The sequence below is a fragment of the Hakea prostrata genome, chromosome 2, assembly GCF_041222555.1.
Source record: "Hakea prostrata isolate BN-2017 chromosome 2, UWA_Hpros_2, whole genome shotgun sequence".
NCBI lineage: Eukaryota > Viridiplantae > Streptophyta > Magnoliopsida > Proteales > Proteaceae > Hakea > Hakea prostrata.
In genome coordinates, this window is record NC_142601.1 from 346,767 (window position 1) to 360,330 (window position 13,564).

At 35.4% G+C, this 13,564-nt stretch overlaps 2 protein-coding genes across 3 annotated transcripts in view; both read right to left on the reverse strand.

The window, feature by feature from the left end:
- Nucleotides 1-4: 4 nt before the first annotated feature.
- Nucleotides 5-5,062, reverse strand: LOC149023138 (uncharacterized). 2 transcript variants are annotated; one of them, XM_089143682.1, is made up of 4 exons: nucleotides 4,679-5,062; nucleotides 4,388-4,491; nucleotides 1,152-1,285; nucleotides 5-1,026 (listed from the first exon to the last, which is right to left on the reverse strand). In XM_089143682.1, exons 1-4 carry the CDS (start codon nucleotides 4,787-4,789, stop codon nucleotides 1,004-1,006), a joined length of 372 nt encoding a protein of 123 aa, XP_088999808.1. In that variant the 5' UTR covers nucleotides 4,790-5,062; the 3' UTR covers nucleotides 5-1,003. The 2 variants fall into 2 exon arrangements, with proteins under 2 accessions (XP_088999808.1, XP_088999807.1); XM_089143681.1 differs by having other exon boundaries at nucleotides 9-1,026; nucleotides 1,156-1,285.
- A 5,946-nt stretch (nucleotides 5,063-11,008) lies between these two features.
- OVA6 (Class II aaRS and biotin synthetases superfamily protein) overlaps nucleotides 11,009-13,564 on the reverse strand; it is a 31,830-nt gene continuing 29,274 nt past the window's right edge. The window contains 2 exon segments of the mRNA XM_089143683.1: nucleotides 11,009-11,863; nucleotides 11,953-12,036. Coding sequence (XP_088999809.1) covers nucleotides 11,722-11,863; nucleotides 11,953-12,036 — 226 coding nt within the window. The 3' untranslated portion in view covers nucleotides 11,009-11,721.

Here is a 13,564-nt window from a genome sequence, read left to right on the forward strand (position 1 = left end):
TTTTTGGGGTATGACCGGGATGAGGCAGCTACTGGCTTCAGGAATTTGTCAACTCTGGAGCTGGATATTCTTCACTGGCTTTTGAATGAAATCATGTTTAGCTCAAAAAAGAAGCTAATTCTCTAATGATACTTTTTCTGGTTATCATTAAAATAAAAAGAGTTAATTGAAGTTCTGCTTTGTCAATTGATTTGATTTGGTATCGGAGGTCATTGTAGTTCAATTGTTTCAGTTCAACATGTTGGTCCGTTTTAAAAAGTTTAAAGTACACTTTGGGCAAGTTGATGAAAGTCAGCGCTACTCCCTCAAAATAAAAAATGCCACTCCATTGTTCTTTTTCCGGTGCAAACCAATTTATTGAAATGAGTGAATTACACTTCAGACAACAAAAGGAGCTCAGATAGGGGCCAAGTGGCCTCGACACAAAAAAACAAGCTCTTTGAATAAACTAGAAGACTCCAGATAAATCCGAAACTAAAACTTTCGTTTACAAAGACCAGATTTCATTGAATTGAATTTTTCTTTTCCCTCTTTTTTTTTTTTTCTTTTTTTTTGGGTGGGGGGAAGGAAAAAACTGGCCTTTGGTAATGAGACATAATAAACAAAAGAGATCAGCAATTTAATTGAAGTATACTACAGAAGAACAAAGCAAAAACAACAAAACCCAACATCCTACAATTCCATAGCTCATCTACTCTCCATTACCATAATTGGTTCAGTTACAACCTGCAAAATTACATAACTCCCTAAATCTATGCCGGTAAGGTGCCATTACAAAACAGAATGTAAACATTAACAATTATGTGGAACGGGGTGAAAAATCTGTTAGGTAGAACCTTAAATCCTTTCTTCTGCCGGTGCAACCAGTTATGGCTCACTAAATTGACCATATTGTGCCTAGTGATGGTTCTCCAAAAATGAAAATTGAGGGCAGTGAGGGAAGAAAACCCTGTAGGCAACCAACTGCCAAATCAGCCGAACTGCCAGTCAGAAATGTGCCAAGCTATATATTAGGATCCACACAAGCTGCACAGTTGAACAAAAAATAAGAAGTCATTAAACCACTAGGTACTGTTTTGAACTGATACTTCCATACAGAAAATATTTGAAATCTGAAACAAAAACATCATATAGATGTCCATACTCCATACATACTAGAAAAAGAGATAATGACGCAAAAAGTCCCTCCTGAAGGAGTGCTCCATGACCTCCAAAATCTTCCTCGTCAATTTTTAGTATTAATGAATAATACCCATAAATAATTCCTGAGGACAGCACCAGAAATCTGGTGAAAAGAATAAGACTTGTTATTTTCTTAGCCAGTATACATTAGAACAAAAGAACGTGTCCAAGGGAGAACATGAAAGCATCATTGCTTGAGTAGAGCATTGATACAAAGGGACTAAACACAGATTATCACATATGTTGACATACTGACATATGCTTCACGTGTCATCCCACAGAAATTTAATTTCAATATCTCTCTCCCTCTTTTCCTTTTTTTTGTGGGTTGGGGGGGGGGGGGGGGGGCGGGTTTGGGGTGTGTGGGGGCAGGGCGGTGGGGTTTGAGGGGAGGGAGCTAAGTACACCACAACAGTTACAAACAAATTTTCAGCTGAATGATATGCATCATCCTAGCCACCTCCAATATGGAAGCAGAATATAATACATTTTTTTACAAACAATTTTTCAGCTGAATGATGCATCATCCAAGCCACCTCCAATATGGAAGCAGAATATAATACATTTTTCACTGATTTATTGGCTAAATGGTTCCTCTTCGTTATATGTTCCCCCCATTGCTCCAAAGAGAAACATTGTGAGCATCCAGCATTCTCCTTATAACCTTCTCCAACTTCACAAATCCTTCCAAATGTCCTCAGTCTAACTGCTTGGAAAAAAAAGATACAGCATTCCTCCAACTCTCAATTAATTCTTCCAAAACTGGGACCCTAAGTAACCTTCACTCTAGGGCAAACCCGGTGTGCCAATGGCTTCTGCACCCGTAGAGTCCCGGGGGGGGGGGGGGGGGAGTTTTCCTATGCAGTCTTACCCCAAACAACTCTCAACTGAAAAGGGTACTCATGAACTGCTTCTTACCCGGTAGGAAATGATGAACTCTAAAGCATAGCACACAGTTTTTGCTGCTGTCCCTAACAGATATCCATAATTTTAATTCTTTCAACATTACCAACCACAAAATTTGTCATAGGTTTTATGTTGTACATGACAGCTATCTACATTTTATTCTTTCAATGCTACCCACCACCACAAAGCATGCCTTACAAAGTGCTTCTTAACGACCATTATCCCCTTAGTAAAATAAGTAGACTTCAAAATTTTGGACTTCTCCACGATTATAAGTCAATAGTTTCTTCAACAGTTTTCCTCAAAGAGGGAACTTTCTTTCTTCAAAAGCCATAGGACTCCCAACTGATGCCATACTCATATTCCAATAGGATGCCTTTGTTTGACGGATAAGAAGGGGTGGGAAACTTGTTAGCAAGGCTACACATGTTGTTGGCTGGGTTGACAAGGAAAGAAGGGGAAATGAAATTAGGAAATTTGTAATTAGTAGTGGGTTAGATTTAGTGGGAGAGAGAGTAAATGTAGGTGGAGTGGAATTACATGGGGAAGAGAGGAAATGGGAGGAGAAGGAGATAGATTCAAATGTAACTTTTCCATGAACAGAGTTGAAGTTCCACCAAATTTGGAAGGACTTTAAAGTGAACGGGGAAAACATCAGACAAGAATGAACGCATTTAATGAGGTCGTCTGGAAGTTTCGCACCCCATCTAACCAAATAATCATATTTACAGTAATTTGTGAAAAACCTGCACAGTTTCTAACCCTTCTTTACCTCTTCCACACTTTTCCATCAATCAAACACACTCTTAAGTTTCTAAACTGTGGCCTAACAATTTTAAGCTTGCACTTCCAGTCAAACCAAATGAAATTTCTTGTCAGTTTTCCGGCATTTTTTTGGGTAAATAAATAAATTCATCAACCAAACGAGGGAAAAGGAAGGGATAGAGTAGAGAATACAATTTTGAACCAAAGGGCAAGCCCACAGCCAAAACAAAGAAACACAGGCTCAACAACTGGCAGTAAGCCTTACAGCACAGCATAAAGAGCAAACAGTGAAAGAAAAGGAAGATAAAAACTGGGAAATTTGAAATCAACAAGGACATCTCCATCAGCTTGAAAATGCCTCTTGGCAATACGGTTCCTTCTCCCGCAACTATCGCGGAGGGGGAGAGGGTGGGGGTAGGGTGGGCCATAAGTGTGGGGGGTAATATGGGCTTGGGTTGAAAGGATCAAAAAGGGCTCCAGTGAGAGGGGCAAAGGGAGCAGGGAGTTGGGCCCACTGGAAAGGGAATTGGGCTTGGGATAGTTGGTGTTGGGCTTAGGTTGTGAGAGAGTCTGGGATTGGGTTAGAAGGCAGGGAGTGTGCTCATGTAAGGGACATGTAAGGGGGAAGGAGGAGGGGATTAAGAAAGGGTTTAAGATATTTGTATAGCTACTAAAATTCCTCTATAACTTCTTTCCTAGAAATCTGAGATAAAACAATCATGTAGTCCAAAAACTATCTAAGTTTTGACAAAATTTTTGATAGTTTCAACCAAATAGACACCGAGTTTTGAACAATTTTAATCAACTTCGACCAACCTAGTTTTAGTAGTTTCAAACAGTTTTGATCAGCCATCACATGTTAAGTTTTATCCCCTCAAAAAATCTGGTTTTGACCATTTCAACCAAATTCTAGCTTTTGTTTGGTCGAAAACTTGGTCACCTACATCTTCACCGCTGCTAGTGTCAATATCACAGACTATTTCTTCATGTGAGGTTCCTCAAAAATATCTTTAACAGGAGGTAGCCTTCTTTAAAAAGTAGATATTAACCAATTCTACCTCGAGTTTGAAGATAAATACAATCCATTTAAAGCTCATGATTTATATTAAGAGTTTTCGCAACCCAACAATGCGCTCCTCCACCCATCAAAGATGTTCATTTTGATTAGCTACCTAGCAGAGGATATTCAGGAACAAAAACCTTGGTAACAGAATTGATAGTGTCAACAGTCACAACCTAGGCTCCACCAAAGCTTCCTTCTATCTAATGGACACATTATATTGAATTCGTGCAAGGTAGAACAAAATCTTTGCCAAGGGCCCAAAGCTATCAGAAACTTAAAAGAAAATTTTATGATATTGATAATACACTTGGTGGGAACCATTATCCACATTAATAAATGAATTGCAGTTTCGTGTAGAATATGAAAGATTCTGAATCTAGGTTTGCGTGCAAAGGCAAGCAAATTCAATGTGAAAATAGCCATGATCAACATATCAGTGTTACTAAAACAGATCTGTGCACTTTAACTTACAGCAAAATCCAAACAGCTCCAATCAAAGGAACAGCACCCCACAGTAACCCACATACAAGGGCAACAACTTGCCGAATCCAATGTATAACATCACACAATCGATCCTGTAGGGGAAAAAAAACCATTGGCATTCACTAACGCGTTGGGCACGGCTTAAAGTAAATTTTAGGAGACGGGACCATAAAATTAGTGACTCGGAGACAGCCGAAATTAAATTTCAATAGAACAATTGTACACAGACAAGAACCCAAGAAGGAGGTGGGGGAAAAGAAGATGAAGCATAGAGCATACCTTATCCCACGAAGCTTCGGGATCTAACAATTTGGCGAGTCCAAATGGAGAGGTGTGAGCATTATGTTGCTGGTGCTCAATATTGAATTTAACGGATTTTCCTTCTCTCATGGTGTATATTATATGGAATTACCAACAAAAATAGCAGTGAACTCGATGATAATGAAATTCCTTGGGATTTTCGGTGTATATATTCTGGATCAATTATTCTCAACCAAAACAGTAAAAGTGATAAAGAATAATGCTCGTAGGGTTTTACACCGGCGGAAAAAACCAAGATGGTTGCTCAAGCGACGAATTTAATAGCTATAAATCTGATCAACCGAAACAGAAAAGAAAGGTGGTCACTCTAAAGCCAAAAATGCTTCGGCGGGGGTTCCGAAGACAAGGAGGACATTTGAGGAATTGGGAACGCAGACAGGGGCGGACCCATTAAGGGGGGGCCGGGGGCATGCCCCTGGAATTTTAAATTTTTTTACTATTTTTTTAGTTTTTTTTGTTTTTTTATATTATTAATTTTTTTCATTTTTTCAGCTTTTTTTCTCCTCTCACATGTGAAATATCATTATTTGGCCCCTAAATTTTTAAAATAAATTCGAAAGGTAAAATAATGGATATAAATGTATCTCTATTTAAAAAAAAATTATCAATCCCTATTTATTCTCCCCTCTCTTCTCTCTCACATTTTTTTTCCTATTTATTCTCCTTCTATAAATGTGGGTTAAGGTAAATTTTTGAAAAAGCCATTTCTAATGGAAACTAACTCTTCAATTCCTATTAATTCTCCTCTCTCTTCTCTCTCACATCTTTTCTTCCTATATATTCTCCTTTTATAAATGTGGGTTAAGGGAAATTTTTGAAAAAAATATATTATTAAATATTCAAAATGTCATTTCTAATGGAAATTAATTCCTCAATCCTTATTTATTCTCTTATATCTCTTCTTTTCTCTCTCCTCTTTTCTTCCTATTTATTCTCTTCAATTTCTTTTTATTTATTTATTCTTATAAGTGCGGATTAAGAAAATTTTGGGGAAAAATCTTCTACACAATTAGGTTATCTTTCTCTTTTTCATTTTTTTTTCTTTTACTTATCTTTTATGTTATTCTTTAATTGATTTATATATATTTTTTTTATTTCTTTTGCAATTTTTATTATTTGATTTTATATTGTAAATACAATGTCTAAAATTGTAAGGTCACTAGCTACCATTGGTTTGCATTTCTCACCTAAATTTTTTTTTTTTTTTGCAAATGTTTTAGGGTTAAAGTCACGTGTTTTTTTTTTAACTGATGCTTTTTTATTATTATTATTTGCCAACCCCGGTTTATATGGTTCGACCCGCGTCGCACACCCTGCTGTGGTGGATGAGTCTCCCAGTGGGGATTTTTTGCATCCACAAGGATTCGATACCGAAACCTTGCTTAAGTGAACCAAGCTGTTGGTACGTGTATTTTTTTTTAACTGATGCTTTAATTTACCTAGTTGGAAAAAAAATACCATTATTAATAATTTACCTATTTTTGTCGAATATTTGTGGGCCCCACAAAATATATGTAGGCATATTTCTTAATATAATAAAATCATTCATAGGTGGGACCCTAATGGGTCTTATAAGAGCCCATGCAATATGTGTAGCGAAAAAGCATTGGTGCTTCCCCAATCTGAACTTTTATTATTTGCTCCCCACTATTGAATCCTGGTTCCACTCTTGAACGCAGAGGACAAGGATCAAGGATGGAAATCCCTTCAATGGTATTTGCAGGCCTTTTCTTATTTGCTGCCTTTTATTTGTAGAGAATTTAAGATGTATTTTTACTAGAAGTTTCAAGTTTAAATAAATTTTTATTTCACCAATTGAAGAGAATGACCAGGAGATAATAGTTTTTGAGTGTTTCTAGAAGCAGAAACCATTTTTTTTTTTAAGCATTCGATAAAATTTACTTATAAAAAAAAATTTAAAAATTGAAATAAGTTTTAAATTTATCATTGTTATAATGTTAGAGTGCAAATTTCATAAATACTTTTTCTAAAACTGTCTTACTACTTGTATTCAATTTTACTTTCAAAAATTGTGTTGAAAGTGTTTTTCGAAGCAAAAATTTTCATAAAATTTCAATCTAGGTTGCAAAAATCATGTAAAATGAAACGGTTTATCAAACGATTTTAGGCCAATTTTTCTACTTCTCGAAGCAAGAAATGAAGGAACACTAAAAATTGTTTTTCGTTGGATTATCACATGGGTCCTAAGTGATTTTTTTAAGACAAATTTGATATATTTATGGGATTATGCTTTAGTACAACTAACCTAAACAAATAGGGATAATTACTATCATAATAACTATCTACCATTGTTATCCCCCTACCAAAAAAAAAGAAGATTTTTTCACATGAGTCCTCTTAGTGGAGCATAAAGAAATATCGGGTTTTCTTAGTGCAATAAACTATATCAAAGTCCAAAAAGCAATTAACACCGTTTGGATATGGCTATATGCGTAGGCTAAGTGGAGAGGATCTAGACTTGATTTTGAATCTATCTTAAAAAAGAAGAATCCATAAAAAACATAAATGTTGAAGAACATATTAATTGATATTTAAGAAAAAGATTGAGAAAAATCCATCTTTCTCTTCTTTGATCTTTTTTAAATCAGAAACATGAAAAAGAAGAAGAAATCCATACGATAGAACGTCTAAGAATTTGTCTTGGACTTGGAAGGAATCCCACTAGCTCATCATATATAACATGTTTATTCATAGAGAAGCTGTACAACATTATATGGAGGACTTGGGGAAGGATTTTTCTTTAGCATAATTATGAAGGTTGATCTTCTTTGGTTTAAAATTCTTTCCTGAAAGCTCTCAAATTTTAACTGTTTATAGATAATTGTTTTTGTTGGGTCTCGAGTTCAAATCCAAAGATACTTCATTCAATTCAATTAACTCAAACCGCTCACCTTTCTCTTTATTTAGAATTCTAAGTTTTATTCACTGAAGAAATCCTGCAACTTTTGTTGATTAGGAATTGAACTGTATGTACCAACAAAAATTACACCTTAATTTTTAAGTCCTCCAATATAGGACAAAATTTAAAGATATGAAATGAAGCATCTCAATAGCTCATTGTTCTCAGTCAAATTCCCACAAATCCTAAAAATAGTTCTCTATTGCAAACAACATAGTTGCATTAAGATTTTTTTTTTAAAATTAAAATCACATAAAATAGTTTAGAGGCTAAAAAATCCTACTCATATGTCATGCGTATTCGCATTCCAAAACTTAAGAAAAAAGAGTAATGTTAATGAGTCCAAATGTTCATGTCACTGTCAATGCTCCCTAATGTTGTAGCTACTCAGTCCTCAAGTATTATCATCACTACTTTCAATTCATGCAACTAATCATGGTATGGGATGAATCATATTATTGTAACATTGCTCAAGTGTGAGGGGAAAATAGGAATTAGAAATAAATTGATATAGAAAACCTTATAATGTGTACCTACAAAGTGTAGCAAGGAGTTGATCCATTTAAATAGATTCAACTATAAAGCAAGAGAAACATCAAATGTAATGCTTACAAAGACAAAAGGGTTTGCAACCACTTCATCTACTTTTTACTCGAGTGCATGTTTTTTTGTCAAGAAATTAAGCCGAAAGAAGTTATTTTTAGAAATGGAATAGAAAACATTTGTTATGCATAATGGAGCAACATTACTATTATATCAAGGCTTGCCCTCTAAATCAAGACAAATAGATGGAAATATAATTCAAAATATAATTCAAGGGAAATAGTGAATATGTGAAGTATAAGCAAAAATTAGTCACATATAATATGAATAGAGAAACCAAATATTGGGTCTCTCATTGTATTTGAAGAATAGGGTTGCAATAGCTTCAATTGTCACCGACTTTTTTGGGGTTAGGTTTTCTCCTGTCTTAAATAGACGAATTCGTATTGTTTGAAATATGTAGACTTCTAGTGGAGTTGAGGGGTTCATTAAATCATATGAACAAATTGGTATACATAGCCTTACAACAAGAGGATAAAAAAATAATTTGTCTAAGAATTTAATTGCAATTAACTGCAGAAGGGGTCAAAGAACAAAGTTCTACATTGATTGCACAAGAATAAAAAACAAACAAATGTCACTAAGGACACCTAATCCGCATCCGGTTGCACACATCAAAATTGGCAGTCATATAGGTGGTAGCACTTCAAAATTCAGTTTTATTTGTTATGGGGAGTTCATAAGCCTCCGATGTTAATGATAAATTACATTCATTCCCCAAGCTCTACCAATGAGTTCAATTGAAGTTTCCATGATGCTTGTGTTAGACAAATTATTAAATGCCCTTACATTACTTAAGACTAATGCTCCATATCAGTATATCAAAAAACCAAAATGAATTTTATAAGTCTTTGGAATTCAAAGCAAGGCAATAAATAAATTCAATATCCACTTCAAAAAAAATTGTGCATGACCAAATGAGTCATGTGGAGCAAAATAGAAGAAGATAAGAAATCCACCTGTGGAAAGTATACATATTTATGGTCTGTCTCCTTTATCTTAATATTCAAGTAATCATGCAAAAGAATCATTTAAAACCAAATCAACTTATAACACTTCACACGAAAAACAAACTCAAACAAGTAATGAATGATAATAAACAATAATTAAAAATTTTCAATGAAACAAAACCTGAATAGCTTCCCAGATAGCGTAGCCGTAAGGGCATATAACCATAGTGCCACAAATTGAGCCGTAATCAACAAGTTCAGCATTTGCAATGATATCAACATACTAAGCATTGAAATCCTAATAATGAGGAGTAATGAAGCCCACTTGGCCTGACTTTGATTGCTTCTCTACAATCTCTGATATCTTTGTTTATGCACTGATTTGAGTGGATAACTCTCTTGAAGCTGAAGTGTAAGGCTTTGCCTTGAAAACCAGATGCCCATGAGAGTGGCGTCGTTAGGGCGAGGAACGAATAGGAGTAGAGGCAAATCGTGTGGATGTAGAGACGAAGAGATAGAAAGAATAAGCCTCAGAGCCCCCATTCAATTTAGTATCTCAGTTTTGTTTTGCCTCTCTCACGAAATATTCCATCGCCTTTAACATTGAGCATATAACAATTTAGGGGTAATGACGGAGGTAACAGGAAAGCAAGTTATCACAGATTTTTATTTGTTGCAGCTGTGCAGCCTGCAGCCAATGGTGGGGATGACCCTACATATGCAAATGTTATCATGAGTAACTACCTTCTTCTTTTTTGAAAAAAGAAAACTACCATTAAATCAAGTTGTTGCAAATACATCCATCATGGTCCATAGTTGCCACATAAGATAATCCTATGTGTTGCCTAGTTAAGTTGAGAAGCCATAGTTTGACATAGTTCCTGTTTAAATTACATGCTTTTAGTTTAGTAGTTATCGATAAAATTTGTGCCAAAATAGGTAATAAGGAGGGGGATAAATGTGGATCGATGTTCCCTTGTAACATTTGCTGCAAATATTATCATGAGTTACTACCTGAAAACATAAATGCCAAACAAAGAAAATTAGTTGCTTGGTCTAGACAGTATTTTAAATCAAATAAATGTATTAGTTGTTCTAATTCCATATGTTAGCTAGTTTCTTCCAACTAAACACAAAAAGTAGGGCTTGTACTTGTTATCCGAGGTGCAATAAATTACAAAGTACTTGAAGCTTGCAAAATGACCAAGAGGAAGGGTTTCCTGCACATCCTACCTCATTATGCCACATGGAAAGATGATTTGACATGTTGGATAGAAATGACATGGTCTAGATTAGCCCCATACCAAATTTTTGAGCATGTTTCAATCAAATACCAACTCCATATTCTCATGTATGTCTATGCATCCCTATATTGGCATCAACCCTCTAAGCAGTCCATCCAATAGTGCGTAACCCCCCCCTTGGGAGTCATTGATTTTTCACATCTTTATTTTTTTGCCTTGTAGCAAACCCTTCTAGCATCAAGATTTGACATTTGTGTTAGACAAATTATTAAATCCCCTTATATTACTTAAGAGTAACACCCCTTATTAAATCAAAAAACCAAAATGAATTTACAAATCCTTGGAATTCAAAGCATGGCAATCAATAAATTCAATATCCACTTTAAAAGAATTTGCATGACCAAATGAGTCACAAACAAAGAAGTAGAGCAAAATAGAAAGAAGATAAGAAATTCACATGTGGAAAGTATACATTTTTATAGCATTCAAATAATCATGCAAAACAACTTATAACCCCTCAACTTATAAAACACACAAAAAAAAAAAAAAACTCAAACAAATAATAAATGATAATAAACAATAATTGAAAACTTCAACGAAACAAAACCAAATAGCTTCCTAGATAGCATAGCCGTAATGGCATATAACCATGGTGCCACAAACTGGGCTGTAATCAACAAGTTCAGCATTGGCAATGATATCAGCATATCAAGCATTGAAATCCTGAGAACGAGGGTAATGATACCTTTGTTTCTGCACTGACTTGAGTGGACAACTCTCTTGAAGACGAAGTGTAAGGCTTTCCCTTGAAAACCAAATCCCCATGAGAGTGGTGTCATAAGGGCAATGGGCGAATAGGAGTAGAGGCAAATCATGTGGATGTAGAGATGAAGAGATAGAGAGAATAGAGCCTCAGAGCCCCCATTCAATTTAGTATCTCTGTTTTGCTTTGCCTCTCTCACGAAATGTTCCATCGCCTTTAACATCAATCTTAAGTTACAACTTCCTTGAACATCACCAAAAGAAAAAAAATTTGCCCAAAAATTACAGATATAAATTATTTTATTTTTTTTGGGGGTGAATCTGATACTTTTTTCACAAACTCTATTATTAAAAGAGTTTTTAAGTCCTGTTTTTCCTTTTTATCATAAAAAAAAATAATAATAAAAAAAAAGAAAAAGAAAGAAAGAAAGAAGGAAGAAGAAGAAATAAAAATTTGTAGTGCTTCCCAGATTACAACAGATTACAACGAATGAACAAGAAGAATAAAAATTAAGTCAACAGTTAGTATGACTTCGCAAATATTGCGACTTCCTCTGCTGGATTGCCAGTCATGAAGCATGTTTTTGTCCCTTTGGGCTGCTCAAATGGAAAACACCTAATTGTTGCACCAGTCTCTTCCTTCACCCTCAACTCTTCTGCATCACTGTGCCAACAAAAGCAAGAGTTTGGATATAGAAGGAAATAAAAACAGAGAAACGGGGAGGAGTGGATGGAGAGGGAGTGACTAAATACCTTCCTGACCAAGGACCTCTGGCCCATTTTCCTTGGGAAATTGCTTCCTTGAGCTCGCCGTATGAACTTACATCCAATATATTGCTGTAGAAAGACAGCCCAGCATCAACAAATAATGCCAAACCTCCAGAACCCCCCCCTCCCCCCGATAAATAAATAAATAAAAATGAAAAGAGAGAGGGAAAAAAAAAGAAGAAACAAAGGAGACCATTGGGTTCAAGCAGCTCAAAATTTGGGTTAGGAAAACTTGATCACTAAACCCATGTAGCTAATCGTTATTAAATGACCGTCATGCCTAATCCCAACAAGACAGAACACCTTATTGATCCTTACAAGCTTCAAGGAAGTCAAAAAATTTATTGATCCTTTCAGGGGTTTTATAGGTAAGTTGGAGCTAGGTATACAACCTAAGTTCAGTTTGAACTGAATTACTTCTCCTTCCTGCTTGCAGCACAGGGTATAAACATTACAACATAATCCAGAAAATATTAATAAAATTGGTTCTACCAAGGCCTATGGAGCAGCTGACCAAGATAATACCCATATTGTGAGCACACCAAAAAATATCCTATACCAATGTACTTTATGGTGAACATTTTCATTTCTTTCACTGCATCAAGAATCGATGTGTCAATTCATTGCATATGAGCAAGAATACAAAACAAATCCACCAGTACAATCTGCTGGTTATCCTCACAAATTATGCAATTTTCGATTACCATGTTACAGAGGCATCAAAGTTTGAGGATATCAACTAAAAGGAACTTCCTGTTGCAAAGGATCAATGCACATTCAGCACAAGACTGAAACCTTTACCTACATACTGGGTTAGAACTGCAGAAACTATATCCAACAACATAAATAAATCACCAAAAGAGTAGAGCTGTACTAACATAAAGCACCTAATGCAGAACTCAGACACGGTAAGAACAAAACAGAGTGGCTAGACGTTTAACCGATAGTTTTCCCAGGCGAAGCCTCGGAAAAGTCTCCACTAGGGTCCAAGGCTAGCCAGTTACTTTATAAGCACCCAGAACAAAAGCCAGAAGATATTGGTCCTTGTATGCTATGAATTTCAACCAATATTCATTTCTACCGGTAAATGTTAACATAATCTCACCCTACTCCCTGTGTTTCATATTTTGACGTTTATTATATGGTTCTACACAACACGCATATTAACATCAAGATTTCAAACACTAGAAAAACATGCATTAATTTATAGAAAGCATAAATGACATACACATGCACGTTAGAATTGAAGTCTCCCAGACCTTTTTTGTGGGATAATCTACTCCCCACCCCTCCCCAAACAAAACAAAGCCAAAAAAAAAAGTTTTTATTTCCCTAAAGCTTATTTACAAGTCTACCCACTAAAGCAAACTTGAAAAATAAGGAAGGCAGTTTTAGATATTCAGATGCCAATTTTGTGCAACAGCTCCAATTTCAAAACCCAAATAGATGATCAATAATGATATTAAGATGCCTTCAGATACTGATAATACAATTTATATTAGACACAGCTGAAAATGGACAATTTTGTATGAATAAAGCAACACTAAGCATTTCTGCTAATCTAGAAGGACATGTATCCATCCACTAGAGAGACATG